Source organism: Manis javanica, chromosome 4, assembly GCF_040802235.1.
Source record: "Manis javanica isolate MJ-LG chromosome 4, MJ_LKY, whole genome shotgun sequence".
In the NCBI taxonomy this organism is placed as follows: domain Eukaryota; kingdom Metazoa; phylum Chordata; class Mammalia; order Pholidota; family Manidae; genus Manis; species Manis javanica.
Genome location: NC_133159.1, coordinates 140,053,221 through 140,077,167, shown reverse-complemented (window position 1 = coordinate 140,077,167; position 23,947 = coordinate 140,053,221). Strand labels below are relative to the sequence as shown.

At 53.4% G+C, this 23,947-nt stretch overlaps 1 protein-coding gene across 1 annotated transcript; it reads right to left on the bottom strand.

Moving 5' to 3' along the window:
- Positions 1–1,639: 1,639 nt before the first annotated feature.
- On the bottom strand, positions 1,640–22,580 carry SLC13A2 (solute carrier family 13 member 2). The gene is made up of 12 exons (XM_017660008.3): positions 22,455–22,580; positions 9,547–9,675; positions 8,659–8,795; positions 8,365–8,570; positions 7,651–7,831; positions 7,423–7,545; positions 5,540–5,758; positions 5,207–5,295; positions 4,818–4,939; positions 3,546–3,707; positions 2,771–2,908; positions 1,640–2,313 (listed from the first exon to the last, which is right to left on the bottom strand). Exons 1-12 carry the CDS (start codon positions 22,554–22,556, stop codon positions 2,146–2,148), a joined length of 1,776 nt encoding a protein of 591 aa, XP_017515497.1. The 5' UTR covers positions 22,557–22,580; the 3' UTR covers positions 1,640–2,145.
- Between the last annotated feature and the right edge of the window lie 1,367 nt (positions 22,581–23,947).

The window sequence follows — 23,947 nt, the reverse complement described above, 5'->3', positions numbered from 1 at the left end:
TGCCCTGCTAATGACAGTGATTAGACCAGCAGGTGCCACCTGCCTCCAATCCACCCTTCTGCCTTGTGAGGAGGATGGTTTCTGAGCACTTGGAGGAGGTCTGTCCTCTGAGCTCTGCCAGGGCACCCACCACAACTAATCCTTCAACCCTCAAGCTAGTTTTCATCCACCTCTTCCCCCCAGAAGGCAGGGCCAGCCCAGTCCTCATCCTCTGGGATGGCTGTGGGACCTCAGTCCACATCTGGCCTTCTCTGAGCAGGACTGGGAGGAAGTGGGGAGGAGTGAAGGGGAGCTGAAAAGAGTGGGCAGGGGCATGTGCCCCTGAGAAGCACACCTACCTCTTTCCCAGCCAGGGCTGGACTGTGGGTACCCAACCAGGGGCTAGGAGAGGACAGGAGCAGCGGGTCCTCCTTGAGGACGGGGTTGGGCTGCAACTCAGGAGCCCACTGCATTGCAGGTAAACCACTGGAGGAGTCGCACATTCTGGGCCTGACCCACCCCTAAATTCTGTCACCTAGGGCCTTGGGGGGTCCTAGTATGGGTCTGGGTGGGAGCTGTGATTTATGACTGTGCTTCATGAGTGAGGAATGCCAGTTGGGGGGCTGGGGTGGGGGCAGAGCCACTTGTCTGACACTCCTCAGTCTGCTGGCTGTCTGGCATGTCCCGTCAGGATACCCTGTCCCCTGAGGACAGCCGTGTTCTCTCCATGCAGCAGCCCCCTCCCACCCCCATCGAGCCCCCTGCTCTGGGAGAACTGAGTGAAGGCCCAGCCCAGGGGGAATCCAGAATTAAATCCTTTGTGGTTTTCTCTCCTCACAACTCAGCCCCCTTTCTTACTGAGCATGAGAGTAATGGCAAATATCTTTTTTCTCCCGCCTCAGCAGGTGTGAACTTGGCGACTCTTCTTGGAAAAATCCACCTGGATGAACTTGAGGCTTACGTACCACCGGACCCAGTGAGAAGACAGGACTGATACAACAATGAACTTCCAGCCAGGAAGCTGCTCCCAGAATGCATGACAGGTGTGGTATCATCATTCTCCACGGCCTCCCTCCACCTGGCCTGATAAATGAAAACTCTGGCATTCATGAAGGTGGGAGTCAGAATGGGGGAGCAGAACGATCCAGGGCATTGTCTGGTCCTGGACCCTGGAGGCCATGCCACTTTTGAGCCTGTTCCTGTGAGTCTCACCTGCATCTTTCTTGCTGCAGGCTGCCTTTTGGGGTGAGGGTCCATCTTTCTGGGTACCTAGCATGGGTCAGCCTGCCGCCCCTGGTGGGACTGGTTTTTCCAGCCAGAGGAAGGGTCTGTGAAGAACTGGCAGGGGCAGAGGGTTTTATGCAAATGCCCAGGGAGTGCTCTGGGAATGGAGAGGCTGGTTTTCCCAAAGACACGCAGGGACTGGCAGATCCCAATTAGCCGGGCTCGGTGATGTCAGTGCTGCTTTCCTGGGTGGCTGCGCCCACTCCGATTGGCCTTGGCAGGGGTTCCTGGCCACTACCTACCCCCTGGGTGGGAGAAGTGCCAAGGGGGCCCCCATGCAGGACTGAGGCCAGGTCCCCTCCCACGATGCTCCCCATCCTGGGGCCTGAACCGTGTGGTGCACCAGCCCCAGAAAGCATGACGAGAAACTATCCTGGACTCTACTGAAAAAGACTTTAATGAGGCTAATATTGGAATCCTCCCCCGAAACCTGAGAGGCTGGGGAGACCTCAGTATACTGGGCCAGGCCCAGAGGCTGTTGCCAGGGCACCTGCTGGGATGCCCTGCTCTCCAGGCCATCCCAGCCCTAAGTTTCAATAAATATAGTGCAAAGGGGCCTGATCACCCACCAAGTCTGGGAGATGAAGACTTGAGGAGCCAGAGAGGACGTGTTGCATTGTCTGTGAACTCACACATGTGCACTGTCATGCTTGACACCCAGGCTCGTGTGCCCCCTTCTAAGGCACCCTCAGATGACATACCATTCTCACACACACACACACACACAGGATGGAGGGTGCACCCTTTCCTTACAGACACACATGAGGTTATGTATACATGTGCCTTTCTCTCATTGTTTAGCTTGGAGCCTGGGCATCCTCCCCAGCTCGGAGGAATAGGAGTGGGTGGATCTTCCTGGTCTTGCCCGGATTATACCCTGATCTAGGGGCTAAGTGTCGTGTTTGCCTGGCTGACCGTGCAGTTGGCTGTAGAGTTGGAGAGGGCCCAGGAGGGGAAGGTGTACAGGTTGAAGACAGGGAAGCTCCAGCTGTTGATGGCAAGTGTGATGACCAGCACCCCGAGTATGTTGAGCAGGAATCCCGCCCGGGCCTGGTGTGAGGAGAGCGGTTTGAGTGAGCAGGCGCTGAGCTGGGCCGCATGCACCCCGTAGGCATTTGTAGGCCCTCCGGAGCTCTCCCTGGAAAGTCCTCCCTTTGGTCGGACCTGCAGTAGTGGGCCATGCCCTTACCCTTGCTTTATTCCCAGTGCGAACAGGGAGAAGGGCAGCTCCTTAGGAATCCCTCGGGCGCTTGGCCTTGTTCTCTCTCAGTCCATCTCCCTGGGTGTGGGGTGTCTGGTACCTTGGAGCCTTCCCTAAATCCCTCACCCCTCCTCTCCCTCTCACATGGTCTGGGGCGGGCAGGGCCTGAAGATGCTCCACCTGGGGATCATGACCCAAGCCCCCTCGCTTTCCTCCCTCCGCTGGACAGGGCCCAGTCTCAACTCTGAGAATCTCACTGGCTTTAGGTTGCTCCGTGGTCCACCGGCAGGTGCCCCTGCCACTCACCATGTCAGACACTTTGAGGCCTCCGAAAGAGAAGACGATGGCGTTGGGTGGGGTGGCCACAGGCAGCATGAAGGCCAGGGAGGCGGCCAGAGTGCAGGGGAGCATGATATAGAGAGGGTGGAGGCAGATAGCCTGAGCCTGGAGGGGTAGATGGAGGGGCAGGCTTGACCTCAGACCACACTGCAGAAGGAAAGCCACGGCCCCAATACTCTTGCTCTTCCTCTTTGAAGGATCAACCCCCCTCCCCCAACATGTACTCTGGCCATGAATCCACCACTTCTGCCAGGAGGCCCTGGTGACCTGGGAAGGGCCCCTTGACCTCTCTGGAAGGGATGAGTGTGCGCCCTGCCCTGTGGGGCGTGGTGAGGGGAGGGGCCCATAAAACGGATCTCAAAGGGGCAGGAGGTGTCATCAAAGGCTGCGGGAATGCGCCTGGGGAGGAAGGGGCTAGGGACGCTCCGGGGAGCAATTTCACCCCATCACCTCAGGAACGACCAGAACAAGGGCTAGACTGGGGAGGTGGGTGAGGCCACCAGCAAGCCCCGTCAAGATACTCAAGGGGTGACATCACCAGGGATGGGGTGAGTCAGGGGTCGGAGGGCCTTGGAGCCCAAGGTAGCTGAAGATCCTGGTAAAGGGTGGAAGGAAGCTCAATGGTCCACTCCCAGAAAGGAGAGGAGGTACAGACAGGTCACTCTGACCCATAGGTGGAGTCCCTGGGTAGGGGTAGGCAGGATGGCTGCCTGGAGGTGGTGTTTCTGCAGGGCCAGCTCACCATGGAGGCCAGAATGGGCAGGAAGAGGGTGGTAGTGGCTACGTTGCTGGTGCACTCGGTGAAGGCGGCAACTAGGAGGGAGAGGATGAAGGCAATGGCAGGAGACGGCACGTTCTGCAGTGGGGTCAGCTTGTCGCCCAGCCACTCTGACAGGCCTGATCGCTGTGGGCAGAGGAAGTGGTGCGTGACAGGCTGGGCACCCTGGGGTCCCAGAGTCCCCTGCTGAGGCTCCGGGAGGGTCCTGCTGCTTCCCACACCTCTCCAGAGTCTTCAGACTCAAGGGCAGCTTGGGAGGTAAGATAAGACCCAGCTAGAACTAAGGGGCCCCTCTCTCACTCTTGAAGAACAGTTGGTGTGCAAAGAAGGGTCAGATGAGAAGTTAGAAGACAGGGGCAAAGGGCCTGCTAGGGAAACCTGTGACTTGGTGGGAGTGAAGACCTTTGACCACATTTACTCTACTCTCTCAACCTCTCTCAGGAGGTCCCCAGCCAACCTTAGCCCTCTGCTGGCCCCCAGCAGCCCAGCAGGTTGGGGCAGAGGGGACCTTGCTCCTGGCAAGGAGGGAGAAAGGGGAAGGGCCCTGGTAGAGGCTGAGAAAGGCTGACAAGGCTCAGTCCACAGGGTCAGAAGAGCTCCAAGGTCTTGCCCTGCCCATGTCTGTAATGCCAGACTGTGAACCCAAGGGAGCTGGGACTGGGTCTCAGCATGCTGCCCACCCAGCACCCAGCACAGCGCTTGGCACAGTGGCAAATGTGATGGATGAACTAACCTGGGATCCAAGAGCCCCAGGCACCAATCCCTAACCCAGGGAAGCTGCCTCCTGTCTGTGCAGTGAATGAACTTAGTGGGAACACGGAGGCCGGGGGTGGGAGTGGGGATGAGGGGGGCGGGGGTGCAGGTTCAGGGGTGGAGGACCCCAGAGCCTGGCTGCGTGTGATCATGGCGCCCTCTGTTGGCGGCGGCAGGTAGACCGCGTCAACCCCAGGATGGGTAGTCCCTAAGAATAGCCCCTGCCCTCCAGAGAATCCTGCCTTCCTTTTGGGTTTGATAACCTGCTGGGGAGAGGTCCCTATGGCTTGTGTTTCCTCCCCGCCCCCACCCCCGCTTCGGGATGGGGCTTTAACTCGTCTCTCCAGCAGGTGCCAAGGCTCTGCCCACCAGGGGCTCCCTCGTGGGCATCAAATCTCCCCTGGGAGGGATAGAAGAAGGGCCTCTCTTTCCCCATCACGAGGTCTCCCTCAAACAGGCTGGGGTGGGGTAAGGGTCTCTCACCTCACTGCCCTTGGCGAGGGCAAAGCCTCCACCAAGCAGCAGCACAATATTCCAGGGCATCTTCTCATTCACCGTCTTCCAGTTAAGGAGGGCAGGAGGGGCCTTCAGCCTCCCTGGTTTTTCTACACCCCAAGCAGAGTTGGATGAGTTACCAAGAGCCAGCAGGCTTTCCCTTCCCTCTGCTTGGGGCCTCTCTGTATGCGTTCCTATCAGAGCTTAATTCGCATGGGAGAGGGTCCCTCAATTCTGCAGCTTTGTCCCTGCGTCTCTGTGCCTTTGCCAAATCACCCCAACCTCTCTGGGCTTTGGCTACCCCTGCCAAGTGTGGCTGAAGGTACATTCCATGCCGGAAGACAGGGGCTGTTCCCTGTCCCAGTTCAGGTGTTTACCTGGATCCTGAGTCAGCCCTGGGATCTTGGAGGGCAGGATGAACATAATTATGCTGATGAAAATGGCCACTGTCCCATCAGACACCATGCTGTGGGAAGCGCAGGAAGGGCAGGCTTAGTGGCTCAGGATTGTTTGGGGGTCACAGTATGGAGGGATTGTTGAAAGGAGCCTCTTTTATAGATGTGTCGACCCCTCCTGGCAAGCCTCTGGCAAGGCTCCTCTTGCCCCCAAGCAGTGTTACCTTTTCTTCTGCACTGTGGGCCCTGCTCCCTTCCCTCCTCCCTTAGCCAGGTGAGCCCCAGAAATATTCCCACTCCCCCCAGTAGGCTCACCTATTTCCATCAGCATCAGAAAAAGCCAGGTTGCCCCATCCAGGGAAAAAGCCTGGCTCCCGGGTGAACCAGAGCAGCACCAAGATGACAAAAAGGACAGTGACAGCCTTCTCTGCAAAGCTCATGGGGCCCAGCAGCCTGTGTTGGGTTTGGATGATCTGGGCGGCTGCCCGCTCTTGCTCCTGTGCCTTACCCCCAATGGCGAAGTTCTTCCGGAAGCTGCAGGCAGAGGGACAGGGCTCATGAGGGCCTTGCACGGGTCAGGAGAGCAGGGACCTCTGAGTATTGTGATGGAAATACTGAGGCCTGCAGAGTCCGACTCAAGGTTGCTACTCTAAGGTGCTCGACCCACCCAAGGTTCTGGAGGAAGAGCAGAGGGTTCTCAGGAGGCTGCGGCTCTTATTTAGCAGAGGCCAGGCTGGAGCTGGAGGGCCCGGGTTTCCCCATGCTCAGCCTTACTCCATCTGCCCCATTGACCCCTGTCCCTCCAGGGGTTCTCCTGTGCTGAGCCCTCCCTAGTCCAGACTGAGGTGGGTTCATAGGTCTGGATTCCATGCCTTTTTCTGGCCCTGACACTGCTCCCCTCCTCCAACAGCCTCTCAGGAACTCCTCCGCTCCCTCTCCCACCTGCTCTGGGCATCCCTGGCTAGCCTGAGCCACAGCCACATCATCCGCAGAGGCACGGGAGGCTGTAGCCCACTGCCATGTGCTGCTCTCTTAACTTGTGTTGACTTCTAACTTTTCATTTGAGCAAATTTCAACTCCCCTGCTGCACGGAACATTCCTCAAGGGCAAAGACCATGCTTCCCCCGTCTTTGACTCTCCCTTGGGGTGTGGCGCTGTGCTGGTCTCTTGTATGACCACCTTGCCTTGTACCAGCCCCCAGCCTTAATCCAGCCTCCTGTACCTGCTCTGCTCAAGCAGTTTTTCCAAAGTATAGCAACAATGCTTAAAAACTTCCAGTGGCTCCCCACTGCCTGGGCAGAAAGGGCAGATACTATGAGACCACTCCTAGTGCCACTCCAGTATTCATAACAGACATTTCTAACCAATCCCAGACTCAATTCCAGCTAGCCCTAGCAAGCTCTCACGTGATTTTCAACTCAGACCTCTAGTGACTACCAGTAATCCCAAAGTTAGAAATAAGAATAAAATCTATTTACTACTACTTTTGGCTTCACGGCAAGGTCCAAACTCTTCATAATCTTCCCCTGCCTACTTGTCCAACTTTACTCCCTACTAGTCCTTTTTGCTCTTTATGTTTCAGCTGCACAGAGCTAGGGTTCCCCCAAACACATGCTCTTTTTTGCCTCTGGGCCTTTGTACAAGCTGTTCCTGCTACCCGGAATGCCTTTACTCTGTTCTCTACCTCTGACTTAGTTCTGCAAGATTCCCAGAACCCTTCTGGCATCTCCACTGTCCTGGGCTGTTCTCCCACCACATCGTCATCACCCGTTAGACGGTGCTAATTTCTTCTAGTAGTCCCAGTGCTTGGCACAGGGCCAGGCATACAGCAGGAGCACAATAAATGCTTTGTCTCTGACCCTGCCCAGTGTGTGCTCCCTAAGCACTTACTGAAGGACTGTGGAGCATTATGGAATGGGACCTGGCCTGGGCATCAGGAGATCTGTTTTTCAATCCCAGCTGAGACAAATCTAGCTGTGTTCAAAGCCTCGGTTTTCTCACCTACTGAATGGTAATTCTCTCTGTCCAGTAATTCCCTAAAGTGGGGCCCAAGGGCACAGTGGGGCCTTGGGAGGAAGGAGCTTTCTCACTGGGATGGTGATTATATCCTTTTCCACAATGGCAACCTTGTATCCAAGTGGGAACTCCAGAGGGTAAGGGCAGTCATCTGGGCTGCTCCCAGCCATGCCACCACTTACTTGAACCCCAGGAAGAGGATCTGCAGCCACAGCCAGGCAAGGAGCAGCAAGATGACCATGGCAGGGAAGGCAAAGCCGAACCAGGAGGCAAAGTTCACCGTGTTGGCATTTTTGGGGAAGAGCCTGAAGGGGGATGTGGGCTGCTGAGTGACGTCACCCAGTTACCACCCAGCCGCACTGGCTCCCCATGGAGAGCACAGAGCCCACCTGCCGCCCGTGGTCACTCACGAGTTGACCTGGCCTTGCAGCACCAGGTTGGGTGTGGTGCCCGTCAGTGTGGCGATGCCCCCAATGCTGGCAGAGTAGCACACACACAGGCTCATGCCCTGGTTAAAGCGGAGCTGCTCCTGGTTCTGCTGTGCCCTCGGCTCTGAAGGAGCAGGTGGGCCTGGGTGGGCTTGCCCGTTACCTGGAAACAAGGGAGAGCCCAGCTGGGAGCACGACTGGAGCTCCATGGCCTCCGGGGGAACCTTGTCAGTGAGCAGCCTGCACCCTGGCTTGGGGGAGGACAGAGGTTGCCTCCAGGTCTGCAAGGGCCAGCACTCCCTGGAGCCTCAGGCTGGAAGGACCTTAGACACCATCTGGCCCAACCTCTCTTAAGAGAAGGAAACAGGCACAGAGAAGGAAAAAGGATTATGCAAACAGAGCATGAAGATTGGAGCCTGCAGCCCCGATGGCCCACACAGACAGACTCCAGCTTGCTGCTTGCCAGCGTGACCCAGCATCTTGGTCTGCTCAGGACTGAAGGGATCCTGGCACGTGGTACTTTTCCTTTTAAAACAGGGAGGTCCTGGGCAAACCAGGGCAAGCTGGTCACTGCTCTTTGTCTCTCCCTCTTCTCTCCCTAAGTGCTCCAAGATGAGCATTCCTGTCACGGAGGCCATCTCAGACCCTCCCAGGGGGCCAAGGGGATGGGGCAGGATCCAGCCTCATCTCTCTCACCAAGCTTGGTCACTTCCTTCTGGGAAGTTGGTTCCTGGAGTTCGAGGGCGGGGTTGTCACTGCCGCCCTTAGCGTCCTTGTCCGTGGGCGCCTTATACAGCTGCTCCAGGACGGCGTGTGCGATGGGCACCATCATGGCTGTGGTGGCCGTGTTGCTGATCCACATGGACAGGAAGGCTGTGACAAACATGAAGCCCAGGATCAACCTAGGGACGGACAGAGGGACACTTCAGGAAGTGGATACCCAGCATGCCACCCACCCAGGGTCTCAGGTCCTGGTTTGTGGGAACTCACAGGGCAGGCCGCACCCCAATGATGAGAAGCACGTGGAGGGCGATGCGTTTGTGGAGATTCCAGTGCTCTACGGCGATGGCCACCATCAGCCCCCCGACGAACAGGATGTTGGTGTCTGTAAAGTACTCAGTGCAGACCTGGAGGGCAGGCACAGCTCAGACGCAGGAAGGGGTCTCCCTTGTGCCCCAGGGCTTAGGGGGTCCATTCACTGACATTCCCACAAATAGAGGTAGGTCCCCTGGGCTCTCAGAGCCAAACGGAATTGGCCTTTGGATTTTCCACCATGTAGTATTTAAGCAGGTTTCTCTCTTCCTGCCAAAGTCACTCTTTTTCCCCTTAGGAATGACCGGGAGTTAGTCTAGCCTGTTTCCACTCATATTTTCAAGCCGTGGACTGGAAGATAGAAACTTCATTATTGTTTCTAGAAACTAGAACAATGGTTCTAAGTGTGGCCCCTGAGTCAGCATCATCATCAACCTGGAACTTGCTGGAAATGAAAAGTTTTGGCCCTGCCCCAGAGATACCGAATCAGAAATGCTGGGGTTGGGTCCAGCAATGTGTTTCAACTAGCCCTGCACATAGTCCTGAGGCATGCCACGTCTCAGAACCACTGAACTAGAAAAAAGCTCTTCAACTGTTTTTCAGGACCCCTTTTCTTGGGTCACCAGGCCTTTCCACCCAAGCCCAACTGCTCCCACTTTTAGGAAACTGTCGACACCAGCCATGCACTCAGTGTTTCTAGAATGTTCTCCCCATTGTCTTCCAGCTGACTTCTCCCTCAGAGCTCTCTGACCTGTATGCTGAGACAGGGACCTGTCTTCCATGTGCCCCACCTGTGATAAGGCTTCCTTGGTCACCAGTGTCATAGGGCGGGATGGGGAGGCTTACCTCGGAGGCATCCATTATGCCCATCATGGGGAACAGGATGATGGGAAAGAGGGCGGTGACGGCCAGGGGTAGAGCCTCAGTGCACCAGAGGAGCGCCATGAGGATGATGGCATAAGCACAGTAGGCTTCCTGCGGGCGGGAGGGGGCAGCAGAGCTGTTGGAGGGGGCAGACCTGGGTCCCAGCCCAGGGTCATGTAACCTCTTGCCCGCAGAGAAAACAGGCATGGGGAGAACCTGTGAAATCCAGTCTTGATTTCTGAGCTCAAGGTCCATTTCAGAATAGAAATAAAAAGGCAAGGCACTCAGCACCTTGTCTTTGACCTTGGGGAGTGCAGACATCATAATCCAGTCACACTGGAGGGGCCCAGGTAAGGATCCCTAGATGAGATGGGGATTCATCTAGATGAGTCCAGGGCCTGGCCAATGTGGACCCCTTCCAGGTGCCCTGGTCTTCGCTGACTTTATCAGATTCTGTAACAATATACTTATTTGTATGACAATTTAGTATTTGTTCCCTCTGCTAGGAGGTGAGCTCCCTGTGGACAGAGTCAGTTTGTGGCTTCTGGATCCTTGTTGCTCAGGACCCAGCAGGCTCAGAGCAAATCTCTTCTGAATGAATGAATCGCTTTGGGAAGTGGCCCAGGGGCGCTTCCAGAAATCCTGGCATGACCACTGCATCGCACAACTCCAGGAGGGGCCATTCGCATTTATAGAAGACCTGGAAGCTTCCCCATCGCTGCACTGTGGGAGGGATTGTGGGGTAAACCCTGAGTCATAGTCTTACCAGTCTTTGGGTACCAGAGACCCCCTTTCTCTCATGAGGCCCTCAAGCCTAGAGAGACCTGACCTCAGGCCTGGGAGGGGACATGGGGTTGCAACGGAAGTCAACAATCAGCCCCAGACATCAGGGGCCCACCCTCCTCGAAAGAGCCTCTCCGCAGGGCTGAGGAGGAAGGGGGGAAATAATTAACCAGAAGGAAGCCTCCAGGGGCGAAGGTGCCCACATCCAAGCCTTCTGGGGCACCAGCCCACTCTGTTTGCCAAAGGAAGGTGCTGCATGAAGTGACAGTAGGGCACAGAGGCCCGTCCTCACTTGCGCATCCCAACTGCCTTGCCCCCTCTTGTTTTTTCCACCTGGCTAGGTACAGGCTAGGCTCTCTCCTCAGTATCTCACGCCCTTAGGACCTTGAAGCTTGGGGAGAGTCCCTAGTGATGCCTGGGGGACGAGGAAGCCACCATTTATGGAGCAGCCCAGGAGCTGGGTGTTTTCCTGTTTGCTGTTACCCAAAATGCCAACAACCATTAAGGTGGGTGTGGTGGTCCCAGGTTACAGTGAACACCAGAGGGTAAGTGGCTTGCTCAGGGTCAGTGAACCAGGGAGTGGCAGAGCCAGGCTGGAACCCCGGACTGCCTAACTCCAGGAGCATTCCTTGCTCTCTGAAACGGCGGCTCTGGAGGGGTGCGCGCACAGTCCGCAGAGCCCAGTCTGTCTGATGCCAGGCCCGCTTTCTTGCTAGGTGACTTCCACCACCGCTCCCCACCCTGGACAGGAACTCAAGGGGTGGGGCCACCTTGACCCTCGCCCAGAGACCCGGCCCTCCTCCTCCCCCACAGGAGGCCAATTCTGCTGAAGCTGCTGTTTCCTGTACTGAGCTTCTCATGGTAACAATTGCATGGCCAGTTACTTATCCTCCCCTGGGGCTAAGGGCAAGCCAGTCCCCCAACACCCGACCCTGTCACCCCAGAATTCTCTAGCCAGAGACGAGGAGGACACAGTCTGCTGATTCAAGAAGAAAGCCCTGCTGACGACAGCAGAGGGTTCCTGAGAGCTTCTCCGTGCCAGGCATTGTGCCCTACCCGCCTCAGATGTTTTCTAATCACATTTAGCTGCTCTGTGAAGTAATGCTATTGTTCCCATTTCACAGAAGAAGAAACAAAGGTGCAAGTAAATTGAGTAAATGCCTCAACATCCCACAAACAGCAAGTGAGGAAGCCAGGGCACCTGGTAATGGAGCCCCAGCTTTTACCTTTACCCTAAGCACGGTCCCTTGCGGTTGAGGGATGTCCTCCAGACCGGGGCTCTCTGGGACCAGTTAGTTGCTAGGGGCTGAGCTGGGGCTCTGAATCCACACAGTGCTCTCTCCTCAGGGTCCCGCACTTCCTGCTGCCAGGCTCTCAGCAAGTCCCTTAATTTCTGAGACCCCCTTTCCTCCCGCCAAAGGGCACAGTTAGCCATCCAGCTTGCCCAGCGGGTTCAGTCTATGACTCCCCTACCCCTTCACAGCTTCCCTGCGCCCCTCTCCACATGTCTGTCTGTCTCTGGATCAGAACCCTAAACCTGTTTCAGTTTCAAAGTTCATTCCAGAAGGCTCCTCTGCCCCCGGTGGCTCTGACCCTGGTGGCTCTGACCCCGGGTCCCCATTCCTACACCTCTGGGCAGTCTCTCCAGTTGTAGCAATGACTTGCTGACCTGCTCTTCCTGGGTCATGGGGTTCTTAACTGGGGCGTGGAATTCTGAGGACTTTCTGAGGGAAAACTTGTTCATTTTTTTTTGCTAACATCTATCTGAGGTCATAAACTTGGGCAGCAAAATCATACTGCTGTTAATGGTACCCTGGGTGCTTTGATGCCACATAACTGACTGTGACTGTCAGCTCTCAGGTACTTGCAAAGAGTAGTTGTCACGGTTCTCTCAAATGTACCCGAAATACTGTTTACATCCATCACAGGTTTTGAGATTACAGACGTTACCATACCAACACTAGATCCAAGTTATTTAATGAATAAAGAAGCATCTCTAATTTTGAGTCAGTTCATTTTTTCATATTTTTATGACTGTATTTCAAAATGATTGGTTTCTTTGGTAATCCTATGTTTTTTAATTTGTGCATTTCAAAACAGATTTCTGAGAAAGGCCCACAGCCTTCCTCAGGCAGCCCAAGGCATCCTGGCTCAGAAATGGGTGCAAATCTCTGCCGAAAGTCAAAGGAAAAGAAAATATTTATTGAGTGCCCACTACTGTGGCTTCCCTGAGTCACCTCAGGAACTCATAAATGCCCAGGCTCCTTTCATGTGGAATCGGTCTCTGGGTGGGAGCAGGGGTCTCTACAGGCCCGGCTTGTGATGTGAGCCACAGAGGAGAATTCACAGTGGTCATGCAGGCCCGGTGGGTGCCTTGCTCTCATTTCACCCTTGCATCGTCCAGAGGCAGTGGTTCTCATAACCCACACGGAGCACTGAGACAACTGAGACTCAGGGAAGTATTGCCTTGCGGACATTTGCTGTTGAAGCTTGGAGGGCCTGGGTTTGAGGTTAGGAGCTGTGCATGTTCTGAGGGCCCCCCAGGTCAGATGCCAGCCCCTCAGGTACTCCTGGGGCAGGGCCCCAGGGATCCTTTCTCTTGGGCCCAGCAATATGTTCAATTCCAAGGTCAGTATCCCCAGCTTTAGAAGTAGAGACTCGGGGACCAGACCTGACCTCCCAGGCCACCCCAGTACCCTCTGCCTAGTAGTGCAGGTCTCTGGAGCTTGGGCTGGCCAAGCTCAGCGGGCAGCCTATGGCCCAGGACCTCAGCGGACTTACAGCCTGGCTGCTGGCAGTTCCTCAGGACCGCCGCATTGCAGAGTTCCGGTGGGAGTTGGGCAGGGCACAGCGTGCATTGCTGCCTCCTGGAGCTCGGATACCGTCAATGTAGAGTTTTCTGCCTCTGTCACTACCTCCTCCTTCCCCAGGCCAACATGATAGATGTTGCCAGCTCTGTATCCAGCTGTGGAATTTACTTTTCCCTCAGAATCTGTTATGTCCTGAGGTCAGGGGCTGTGTCCCTTTCACGTCTGTGTCTCCAGCCCCTGGTTCTTTTGCTGGTGCTAACCTGGGTGTATAAATCCTCTTTTCCCACATGTGCCACCCCCAGCTGCTGCCCTAGGAAGCCACCCCATTCAGATCCCATTCTTCTCCACTGCCCCGCAGTCCTTGCTATTGGGAGCCTGGTTGGCAGGAGGCACTGGGCCTCCGACCTGTTCATCAGACACTCATTCAACAAACACCTCTCCACTCCAAGTCTCCGGGCCTGCTGGTTTTACACCTCAAATGCTCCCATTTACTTCTCTCTAGCTCTGGGCCACCAGCCTGGTCCAAGCCCCAGCACCCATCACCAAGACTCCTGCAAGGCCTCCTTATTCACCTCCTAGTTTCCTCTCTTGCCCCTGAAAACTCTTCTTTGCTGCAGCCGGAGTGATCTCAAGGCACCAGTCTGTTTAATCCACCCCCAAGGCCCCACCACTCAAACCCTTCAGGTCTTTCCACTGCTCTTAGGAAAGTTTGGGGCTGGTCTCTGCCTCTCCTCCTTGCTCTCTCTGTTCCAGCCACACTAGCCCTCTTTTGGTTCCTCAAATACTCCATCCTCCCTGCAGCCATAGGGCCTTTGTACATAATTTCCTCTTTTCCCTCCTCACTTCGCTTAGCTGACGTCTGCTCATTCTTGAGAGCTCAATTCGAACATTCCTTTTTCAGGGAATTCTCTGTGGGTTCCAGGCAGGAGTATACTTCCCATTTTTCACGCTTAAGCCCCTGCACCTCCTCTGCATAGCACTCATCATAATGTTGTGATTAAGCATTTAGTTTCATGACTTCTTGATGACTATCAATCTTGGTCATCAGAGTGCAGGGTCCTCTTCAGGGAGCAGGGTCCAAGTCTGTTTCTGCTTACCCGAGCAGGGTGCCTGGCACCTGGACCTCGCTGACACACCGAGTGAATGAGTGAATGTGTTAGGCACCAGGGATACATACATGAGGGAAGCCCAGTCCTGGCTCTCAGGGAGTCTGAGGGCCCTGTGTGGGCCAGCCCATAGGGCCATGGGTGGGTGGGCTGCTCTGCAAAGCTAACAGTGGATGGAAGAGAGAAACCATCAGAGGGTTTCCAAACCCCAAGCTGGCAGCTTGTTTCTTTTGCATGGGAACACAGGTCAGAGGTCAAAAAACCTGAGTGCCCAGACCCAGCTTTCTTGCTGTGTGTCCTTGGGCAAGTTACTTAACCTCTCTCAGCTTTGCTGTTTTTGTTTGTTATGTTTTTGTTTTTATGGTAAGGACCTCTGAGCATTTCCAGGTACACACACATTTATCTCCTTAGTACAGTGTACTTATCTACAAATAGGAATCTACAAAGACTAACACCTTGCTGGATTATTATGAGAATGAAGGATGTACATTGGTAGGGATAAGCTGTGAAGGACTGTAGAAGGCAGTGAGCAGATGGCAGTGGCGGCCCGGGGTGAGAAATGTGCTGCCGGCCTGCTAAGGAACCAAGGTGGATGCATGAAGCGCAAGTGGAGATTATGGCACCAGGGAACCCAGGACAGACTCTGAACCCTGGGTGTGGGTAAGGTGTGGGCCCTGTGGACATCATGGCGTTTACCCACCCTGGACACGGAGCAGCCTGTGGCTATTGGGTAGCAGCAAATAAGCCCATGGATGGTCTTGGCGGCGCACAATTTACTCCCTGGTGATTGAAGGTTAACCCAGGGGTGGGGATGGGCTGGCACACACAGGTCACTCCTACTGCCCCTCTGCCCTTGATGAGTAGGGACGCTGCAGGCAGTGAGCACTCTTGGGCCTGGGGAGTGAGGTGAGGCACTAGGTGGCAGCCTGCCAACCACCACCACAAAGGAGAGACCAGAGAGGGGTTCCCAGAGGAGATGGGACCCCCTGCCCTCAGCCCCCTCTGTCTGGGCTGAGGAAGGCTTCCAAAGGGGACACTGAGTCAGTGGGTGCTGAGGGACAAATAGGAGTTCAGTGGGTGGGTGGGCAAAAGGTGTTGCAGAGGGGGAGTCAGCACAGAGGGAACTAACTGAGACATGAAAGATCAAGATGCACCCTCGGAGGGGTGTGATGCTTGGAAAGAGCCTTGTCTGCCCCGAGGGGGATATAGGACTTTATCTGGAAGACAGGGGTGAAAAGGGAAAGCTCTTGAAGGGTTTTAAATGGAGAAAAGGACATGGTCAGTTGGTGTTTCTGTGAAAAGATTACATGGATGCTACCACAGACTGTTTTTTGAAATACATGCACATGTGTTTGCATCTACTTAGGAAAACTCTGACTCAGGGATTCTTACCCTGCACTGGAATCCTCTTGGCAACTTATGAAACCTTCCAACCCCTTCTTAGAATTATGCTTTTAAATTCACTAAAGAAAATGCATAAAATTATGAAGGAAACCGATTATATTGAAATAGTTATCAAAATATGAAAAAATGGGTTAGAGAGTGATATATATGACTCTTAACTAATGAGACCTTCACTGGCTAACTTCAAAGTTATGATTAACATAAACAATATTACAAGGTACCTCCAACAACTCTAATGCAATGTGAAAATAACCAGGATTTCTGCTCATGGCAAAGTCAAAGGTATCATTAATGCTGCTGTGGTGTGTTGTCTACAATCCTAACAGAATGAAATGCTAAATTTTCCTCAGAGGTTATTCACAATAAAATGTAATTTTTTTCCATCCAAGTTCACAAACTGCGCCCCCCTCTGAATTCTCCTCATAGACCCTCAAGGATAAGGAGTCCCTGCCCAGAGGGACATATACTGTGCTGGCCACTGAGACTGCCCTTGGGGTGGGGCAGAGGGTGGGAGGGGGCCTCTCCATTTCACTCTTCTGTGCTGTTAAATTTTGGATGATGTGCCTGTGTCACCTAATTCAATAAATAAATATTCTAAAGATGAAAATAGGGAGCTAACACCCGCTATAGCGGAGGACGAATTGCAAGCCTCAGTCTAGCAGGCTGGGAGGCCGTGCTGGGTGCCCAGCGGAGAGACAGCGTGCCCAGAGCAGGTCATGGCAGTGGAGATGGAGAGAGAGGACAGACTCCAAAGAAGTTAGGAGACAGAAGGCAGAGTGTTTGGGCAGAAAGAGTGGGAGGAGGGAGACTCCCAGGCGCCTGTCCTGGGTGTCTAGGTGCATGGCAGTGACTGCAGGCAGCGGAGCCAGGCTGAAGGGACTCGGGGAAGGATGGGCAGAGTGGGCTGGCTGTGTGTGTGTGTGAGATCCTTCCCAGGAAGAAGAGGCACATGTTAAAAGCCTAATACCTTTGAAAGACTGAATATACAAAGGGGACAATGGCCAGTCCATATATAAAAAAATGTTTCCACAATCTCCACAGCAAGCAGCTGGGGTAGCCAAAGCACAACTTCTGTAACAGGTGCCCCAGTCAGGATTTGCTCAGTGACTGCCAGCTCCTTGAATTTTTGCCCCCCACCACTCTCTACCCCCACTTCCAAACACAGGACCAACCAGTGAAAGTCAAATACAAAAGTCAAATGTGCTCCCTAACCAATCACTCGCTCCTAGTGAGCCCTCCTCCAGCTTCCCCCTGCCAACAGCGTCCATGGGGGTGCACCTGAAGTCTTCCCTTTCTCCACCCCAAAGTGTCTCCACCAGTGGCCCACCTTTGAGACTCTGATAAAAGCAAGCTATGCACTCCCTTCCTATCCTTTGCCTGATCTCATTTGGGGAAATCTTTATTTCCACGCCTTAATGTGAATGAGTTTGTTGTATCATCTTCTGCTCTAAGAGGCCAAAGAGAAACAATAAGCCTGTGGGTGTCAGATAAAGGTGGGGAACACAGTCCTGACCTCACAATTTGGGCTGGGGCCAGGCCTGCCTGTGTCCACTCAGGAGCAAAACAGCAGGTAGGAGCCCCCTGAGCAAAGCATCCCCACAGCAGCCCTGGGCCTCTCCACTGGATTATATCCAGGAAACTGTCATGTTGAAGATTCTATTCTGCTTCCCCATTCCTGACCTTTGCCTTTGATAAGCATAGGCCTGATTTGGTAATCCAGGAGCAAAGTCCAAGTTGGGGAACTTGTCTCTCTATTCCAGGGATCCCTCTGGCCTTGGAGGCCGGCTCCTTTTTTTAATCCGACTCCCAGGCACCCAGAGGCCAGAAAACCTGTCTCCACACAGTCCCAGTGCAGCCAGCAACCACCCTGAGGGATGGCTCTGGCGGGGGGGACAGACACACCCCACCTTCCTGTTTCATAGGTGGGCACAACAAGGCCCTCGTGGGGATAACAGCCCATTTGAACAGAAGAAGTCATCTGTGGAAAAGAAGGCAGACGTCTATACAGTGTCCAACGCTAGTTAACTTTCCCAGGGACCAGGAATTCAGACAAGAGACAGAGGGCACAGAGGACCATTGTTTCCTGAGCCCTGGGTGCCAGGCACTCTATGTATACAGGTTATTTCCTTTCATCCTGACGGCAGCTCCTTAGAGGTGAGAGGCTTGGAGAGGCTTGATAAGGTCACTCAGCTGTACCTGCTATACAGTGGGTTTGGACCCACTCTGTCAAGCTCCAAAGTCCCTGTTTTGTTCTCGGCACTCTGCCTTCTCCACCAAGAGCCAGGAAGTCTTGAAACACAGAGGCGGGCCCAGGAACTGAGGTGTAAACTCCCTGGATAGTCTTCACACCCACAGTAAATTGCCTGAGTCCTGGTCATCCCTGGGGCTCAGGAATAACTTGCAGGAAGCGTATTTCTGTTACACAGGTTTGAATACATGAGCATGTGTACATGCACTGTTCTCATATTCCAGGAGTGCAGGTGATTCTGATTAAGAAATTTTGCCTTTGTTTTTTCTGTACATACACTCTGGATTTCAGCTAAGTTCTGTTCTATCAAACGTTGTGTCCCTGGGAGACTGTTTTTACAGATGGTCCCAGTTGGCCCTGGGAGGCATTTGCATTTTTTATTGTAATTTGCTAGCTGTTTGACCCCTGAGCATAAAATGCTAATGGCCCTCAGCATAAAATCCTCACTCCTTCCCCTGGCCTTGCAGGGCTAACAGTGGCAGACCTCTCCCCACCTCTCTAAACTTAACTTAGGCTGTCTCTCCTTACTCAGGCCCATGCCACACTGGTTGGTTTTCTCTCCACCTTGCCAAGCTCACCCCTGGCCCTGGACCTTTTCACTGCATGTTGTCTGTTCACCCAGAGCTGCGCTTAGCTAGCTCTTACTTGCCATTCAGGCCTGCCCAAGGAGGCCTTCCCTGAGTACCCCATTTAGAGGGGTCCCTCCCCAAGCCATAGTCACAACCTGCTATATAGTTTTCACTGCACAGATGGTTTTGGGGTCTCTCTTCCCTATTTCCCCCACTGTGCCTAAACAGCACCTGTCACATAGTATATATTCCCTAATAAATGAATGAATGGATGAATGAATGAATGGTGTAAGGTTTCTGGCACAATGATGGTGCTTCTTCACTGTCTGGTTGCTGGGCTAGGGAGCAATGAGAAGGCCTCAGGCCCCACTGCCCCCATCTGCTGGGACCACTGGAGGATCACGAGCATTTCAAAGATTCTCTTGCAATTCCTTGGACACACCCTCCTATTCCCAGCCCCAATGCCTTGGCTCCTGCAGTTCCCTTTCACCTTGCCCTCCACCCATGCGTCTGACTCTTGGGAGCTCACTCAGCCTTCAGAGCCCAACTCAAATACCACCTGCTTTGGACTGACTTACTGGAAGAAATCAATGTCTTAGTTGGAAGAGTTTTCTCCCTCCTCCAAGCTCTTGCAGATTTCTGGCAATACCTCTGAGCAACATGTTCCTCTACACTGAAAGCAACCTGAGGACATAACATCTGTTCCTTTTCTGGTAACCCTCAGTACAGAGCAAAGCTCAACAGATGTCCCAAACTGAATGACAGTGGAAGGACCGGCTGATGGCTGACTCGATGTGACGGTAGATGGCCCAAGAGGTGACTCACACAGGGCCACCAGCCTGTATCCCTGGACAGCCTCAAGCAGAGATCCTAAGACCAGGGTCCAGTTAGGTTCCAGTCTAGCTGGGACTTTAGGCAACTTACTTTACCACTCTAGGCCTCATTTCATGTCTGAAATAGAGATGATAGTAGTAAGCTCATAGTAACTCAGAGGAAATCAAAAGAAATAAATGGGTTAGTGCTTTGAAGTGCTTGACACAATGACTAGCACATTAAAAAACTCAGTAAAAATCAACAATTATTATATGGACACAAGTCTGGTCCTAGTCTGGACTCCTTCCCACTGCAGGGGCTAAGGGTTTGGGGTAAGTAAGCTCAGGGACTCCCTGCAGAAAGCAGAGACTCAGGACCAGGCCCTCTTTGCCCACATTCACACATTCATCCATTCATTTGACACGTATTGGTTGAGCACCTACTATGTGCCAGGCACTGGGGGTTCTGCATGAAAAAAGACCAAGTCTTTGCCCTCATGGGGCCTACATTCTAGCACAGGAGCCAGAGTGTAAATAGAAAATAAATACACAATTTCAGATAGTGAAAGCTCTTTAAATAAAAAACAGTGTTTTGCAATAGAGAGTGACTGGGGGCGGTCAGAGAAGCCTTTTATAAGGAGAAGGATTTAAGCTGAAACCTAAGGAATGAGAAGGGGGCATCTGGGAAAAAAACATTCCAGGCAAGGAGGTGAGCAATTTGAGGAACAGAGAGAGAGAAAGCTGGTCAGGCTGGACACCAGTGAACCAGGGGTAGCATGTGGGACATAGGGACTGAGGATCTGTAGGGTGGAGCCCTAGGGACACAGGGCTACCCTAAGAGGCTTGGATTTTATTTTAAGTTTGATGGGAAGCCTGTGTGGGGTTTTAGGCAGGGTAGTGGCATGAACATATGTTTTGAAAAGACCATCCTGGCGGCTGGGTGAAGAGTAATGTGGAGAGCAATAAGATGGGAGAGAAACGATGGCGGCTTGGGTCAGAGTGGAGGCAGAGGAAAGGGATTCCATTTGGAGTATTTTGGGGAAATGAGTCAGGAGGACTTGCTGGTATGCATGGAAATGAGGGAAAGAGAGGAAACAGGAAGGGCTCCAAGACAGAGGATTACCAAGTATCTTGAACCATATATCCTGATGGGTAGAACCGCAGGCAACACTGGAACAAGATGGGCCATCAGGGTTTCCATTTGGACATGTCAAAGTGTATGCTGGTTAAAAGAAAACCTTCAGGTGGAAGTGTTCAGTGTTAGCTGCATAAATTCAAGTTTGGAGGCTGGGGCTGGAGTTACAGATTGGAGACTTGTCCGCAGAGACACCTTTTAAAGTAGGAGACAGCAAAGGATCACCAAAGGGGAGAGGGACAATATGAAGGAGGAACCAGGAGGGAAACCAGGAGGAGGGGTCACCAAAGCCGAAAGAAGACAGCACTGCAAAGGGGGGGTGGGGAGCTGTGACAGACGCTTCTGTGGGGCTGAGGAAGGTGCGCACAGGTCAGGGCTTTGGTAGCGTGGAGGCTGATGGGGACTTGAGGAGAGCCCCATAGGCTGGTAGAGTCTTGAAAATCCTTGAGAGGGGCTGGTATCCGGGGCCCCAACGGAGGACTGGACTCCACTGATAGGACCAGGGACAGTTCATCTGAGTCGGGGTGGGGAGGCGGCAGGACTGGGTGCAGCAAGGGAAGATAGGGCTCCTGGCACGGAGCGCTCCTTCCGGGAGGCATGGCTTCTCGTAATCCAGGCTTTCCTGTGTGTTACCCTGGGCAATTACTGAATCTTTCTGGGCTGTACTTTCCTGGGGATTAAAATGGGAATTACAGTCCCTGTCTGTTCTCCTTCATGGGGTTAGCATGCTTAGTCTAGCCTATTAAAAACCCAGTCGGATGTGGTGGGAACTTGATGATGGGGGGAGTCTAGTAACCACAATGTTGCTCATGTAATTGTAGATTAATGATACCAAAAAAAAAAAAAAAAACCCCGATTGGATGGGTTTCCAGCACAGAGGTGCCGCCAGCATTGGCCCGAGGTCTGCCAGGCCGTAACACGCGTCCAGTGCCGGGGACCCCAGGGCTGTGCTGGACACTTCCAGTCCTTAGCCCCTTGGCACACCAGGAGCCAAAAGCCTGCCCCGACTTCCCTCTCTGTGCCAAAAAGAACGGGGTTTGCACCCTGAACCAGGATTCTGTTTCAGCCTTTAGGAGGCAGTGGGGTGGAGAAGACAGTGCTGGCTTTGGACTGGGCCACACCCCCAGCTCCGCCACCTCCTATTTGTGTGAGTTGCCAGGTGGAGGTTTACTGTGACTCTGAGACTCAAGGCCCTCCTCCTGGAGCAACCCTTCCTAAAGCCCCGTGCTAAGTTTAGATTTATAATTTCATGTTTTATTTGCAAGTGGGCTCCCAAAGTGTACGGTACCTGAGTTCCACGAACCAGGATCTGCCCAGGATTTTGAGTACGTGACTTAACCTTACTTTTACCCATCTGTAAAATGGAACAGTCAAACCTGCCTCATAAGATGGGGGAAGGGTTCCTGGGTTCCTGGTACAGAGCTGCTGGTGGGGGGCTTTCATGAATGGGAGCTGACTCCGGCTGCTTGGGGTGGGTAGGGGGGCAGGAGGCAGTGGCACCTTCCCCTCCATCCAGGGTATGGTGTCTCTGGGTCCTCTCCTTCAATTCCAACCCTTCCTGGACAGCAGACTTAGCCCCTGGGATCACAGGTGAGCTCCTCTTTCTGTTTACACTCTTAAAGGCACAGACTGCCTAAGGTCAGCTTCCTCCTACTCCCCTTCCACCCTCTCCAGCAGCTAGCCTCATTCATGCCCCGCGGAGCCCAACCCAGGGCTAGGTGGGCTCAGACTACGCAGATGAGCCCGTCTTCCTGTTCTTTGCAGAACGGCTTCCTTTCTCCCAAGGCGGTAGATTTCAAGGGCACCTAAGCAATTCACATGAGGCTCCTACTACTGGGTGCCAAGCAAAAGCCCCCCTTAGTTCTTAACCCTCAGCCCTCAAGACCAGGAGATTAGAGCCTTACTTCCAGGCTAGGACAGAAGAGGAGATTATGCTGGTCCTGAGGGTGCCCTGACCCTGGCCCAGACAGTCCTTCCCCTGACCCCTAGGAGCTTGTCTGTGCCCAGAACCCCAAGTCCTTACCTTGGTGCGGATGACGATGGGCAGAGGCAGCAGGAAAATGGGCAGGAAGAACACAGTGAGGTAGGAGCGATAAGCCCAGAGGCCCTGCCAGCAGGTGGCCATGGCGCAGACCCACAATGCCTCAGGAACAAGTTCGAAGCAGGTAAGTAGCCAGGACAGGCTTATAAAGCTGGCTGAGTGTTAACCATTGACCCACCCTGGCAATCAGAGTGTTTTTGGAGCCTGGGAGATGAGAGTAAGGAGGAGGGACCTGCCGGAGTTGTAAAGATCAGTAAAACTCTGCAAAGAAAGGGAGGAGGCAAGAAGAAGGAATAAAAGCTTCAAGTTCTTTCAATGGGTTAAGCCCAGGGTTAACTCCTCCTGTGTGTGGAGGCTGCTCAGGGCTGCCACTAGGGGAGCTGAAGAAGGAAGGGTGCCTGGGAAGCCCCATTGCTGGCCTCGAGAGGGGCAAGACCTACAGCTTCCTCCCCAGTCCAGCCCCACCTTGCTTTTACTCCCCAGAAGCCAGGTTCTCGGCTGAGCAGTTTATACAGAACCTGGGTGGGGCAGCCCTGCCTCCAGAGATGCCCTGCCCTCTTGGAGTTTCCAATCTAGCATTACAGGCAGCCAAGACCTGGAGCAAGTCCTCCTCCTCCTTGCAGGTTACAAGGAAACTGTCACAGTCACCTGCTATCTCTTATTTACTGTGTGACACTGATCCCCTGACTTAACCTCTCAGAATAGCCACTTCCTTGTCCTGCTGTAATACCTTCCTATTCTGAGGCTCAAATTAGACAACCTATGGTATGTTGATGGGTAGTAAGTATACAATAAAAAAAGGTAGTCTTTTGAAGTTCTTCCTGGCCCCACACTCCTGCCCTAAATTCTTATGGAAGTCCAGTAAAAATTGTCTCATAATTTTGGAGACACATTCAATTTCTCTATTTATCCATCATCCACCCATCCATCCATTTATCCACCTACCAAATAAGTATCTGGCCTTGCTTATATATGCTTATCCCTATGCTCTAAGGATGCAGAGATTACAATGCAGCCGGAAATAGTTAACATTTGTTCAGCATTTAGTACAAGCTAATTAGAGTATTATTTGCTCTATACAACCTCACCATCAGTTAGGAGGTGTCATTATTCTATTTCACAGGTGGAGCAACTGAGGCCCCAGGACACAGAGTCATCCAGAATTCAAGCCCCCTTTGTGAGGGTTTGGGGAAGTCCAAACCAGTATGGGCGCTCCAGGTAAAAGGAGGCCCCTAGGAGTAAAAGTGCTCCTGGAGAAGGTGGCATCTGAGCTAAGGCTTGCAAGTTGAGTTTAATTTAGCTACAAGGTGATGGAGAGTCACAGGCATTGGAGGGAACAGTCAGCTAAGGCCTGAAGGGTGGCGTGCATGTGTCTGCATCAGAGGGGCTGGTTGTCTGTCTAGCCAGAGCCTCTGTCTCTTGGTACCCTCCTCCCAACCCCCATACACACAACAGAAGCTCAATCCATATTTCTG

Coding starts and splice junctions, on each gene's coding strand:
- SLC13A2 (XM_017660008.3), bottom strand. CDS start 22,556: ATGGCCACCTGCTGGCAGGGCCTCTGGGCTTATCGCTCCTACCTCACT. Junction 7,832..8,364: donor GAAGGAAGTGACCAAGCTTG/GTGAGAGAGATG, acceptor CCTTGTTTCCAG/GTAACGGGCAAGCCCACCCA. Junction 2,314..2,770: donor GCCTCAAAGTGTCTGACATG/GTGAGTGGCAGG, acceptor TCCTCACACCAG/GCCCGGGCGGGATTCCTGCT.